The sequence below is a fragment of the Monodon monoceros genome, unplaced genomic scaffold (assembly GCF_005190385.1).
Source record: "Monodon monoceros isolate NGI ecotype Baffin Bay Population unplaced genomic scaffold, NGI_Narwhal_1 Super_Scaffold_18, whole genome shotgun sequence".
In the NCBI taxonomy this organism is placed as follows: Eukaryota; Metazoa; Chordata; class Mammalia; order Artiodactyla; family Monodontidae; genus Monodon; species Monodon monoceros.
The window spans coordinates 83,681,435-83,682,647 of record NW_021703774.1 but is presented as its reverse complement, the minus strand read 5'-3'; the positions used below and the strand labels follow the sequence as shown (position 1 = coordinate 83,682,647).

Here is a 1,213-nt window from a genome sequence, read left to right as displayed (position 1 = left end):
CATGAGCAGTACTTATGCATCACTGTGTTAGCTGTCTTTTATTACCCACCATTTCTGGGAACTTATGGTCTCTCAGCTAAGGATACTGAAGTTCCGGAAATATTTTAAAATAGAGTTGATTTTTACTTTGTCAAGACTAGATATCTTGAACGCTAAAACTTAGTTAGAAATACATAGAAAGGTAGAGGAATCCTATGTTAATCAGTTGGCTGCCTTTCCCCAAAAAGCTAGGACTCTAGATCAGAGGTAGAAATTCATATATGGCCACTAACTCATTACATATGATGTTTTGTGTTTTTGTTTCTAGCCCCACCACATACAACCCAGAGATAAAGCCACCCAAAAAAGTCACCTGGCCAATGAAATTTGGATCTCCAGACTGGGCTCAGGTTCCATGTCTACAGAAAAGAACACTGAGAGCAGAGGTAATAGGATTGGACTTCTATGAAGCCCTTTACCTAACACTTCCATGTATATCAGTGATTCTTAACCAGGAGTCTGTGAATAAGCTTTGAGAAATCATTGTCCCCCTGAAATTACTTGCAGTTTTGTGTGTATATGCATATGGGGATCTTTTTGGAGAGTTACACAATTTCACTTGATTTTTAAGTATGCGTGTGAGCAAACAAGTCACATTTTCTTATTTAGTTCTCAAATAATCTATAGTAGTCCGAGATACTTATCCCTCTATGACTGAGGAGAAAACTGAGGCTCAGATGAATTAAGTGGCTTGTAGAAGTTACTCAACTTGAATCTAGGTCTTGTGAGTCCTAAGCCAGTGTTCTTTCCATCACACCACTTGCTTATTAGATCATCAAGGGGCTGTGGATCATTCTGGCAAGAACATGAATTTCAGGGACAGACTGCCTGGATTCAAATACTGGTTCCATATTTGCTTGCTTTGTGATCCTGTGCAGGTCCTCTAACTATTCTAAGCCTCAGTTTGCTTGTCTTTAAAATGGATGTAATAATAGACTCAATCTGATAAAGTTGTGAAGATTGAGATATTGTAGAAAAGCATTTAGCACAGTACCTGTAACGTAATAAATGCTCTCAATCCATGTCAGCTATCATAATTCAGGAGGTGCCTTTTTTCCCCTAGTGGAACTTTGGATTAATTCTACAAATATTTATTAAACACCAAACGTATTAACATCATTGTGCCTATGGGTAACATTCAAGTATTAAACACATAATCTTCATTTTCAAGAAG

The 1,213-nt window shown here is 37.5% G+C and overlaps 1 protein-coding gene across 1 annotated transcript in view; it reads left to right on the top strand.

Moving 5' to 3' along the window:
- Nucleotides 1–926, top strand: part of PIFO (primary cilia formation) — a 5,395-nt gene extending 4,469 nt beyond the window's left edge. Inside the window, exons 5-6 of the mRNA XM_029226966.1 lie at nt 308–425; nt 918–926. Coding sequence (XP_029082799.1) covers nt 308–425; nt 918–926 — 127 coding nt within the window. The remainder of the gene's footprint in view (nt 1–307; nt 426–917) is intronic.
- The last annotated feature ends 287 nt before the right edge of the window (nt 927–1,213 follow it).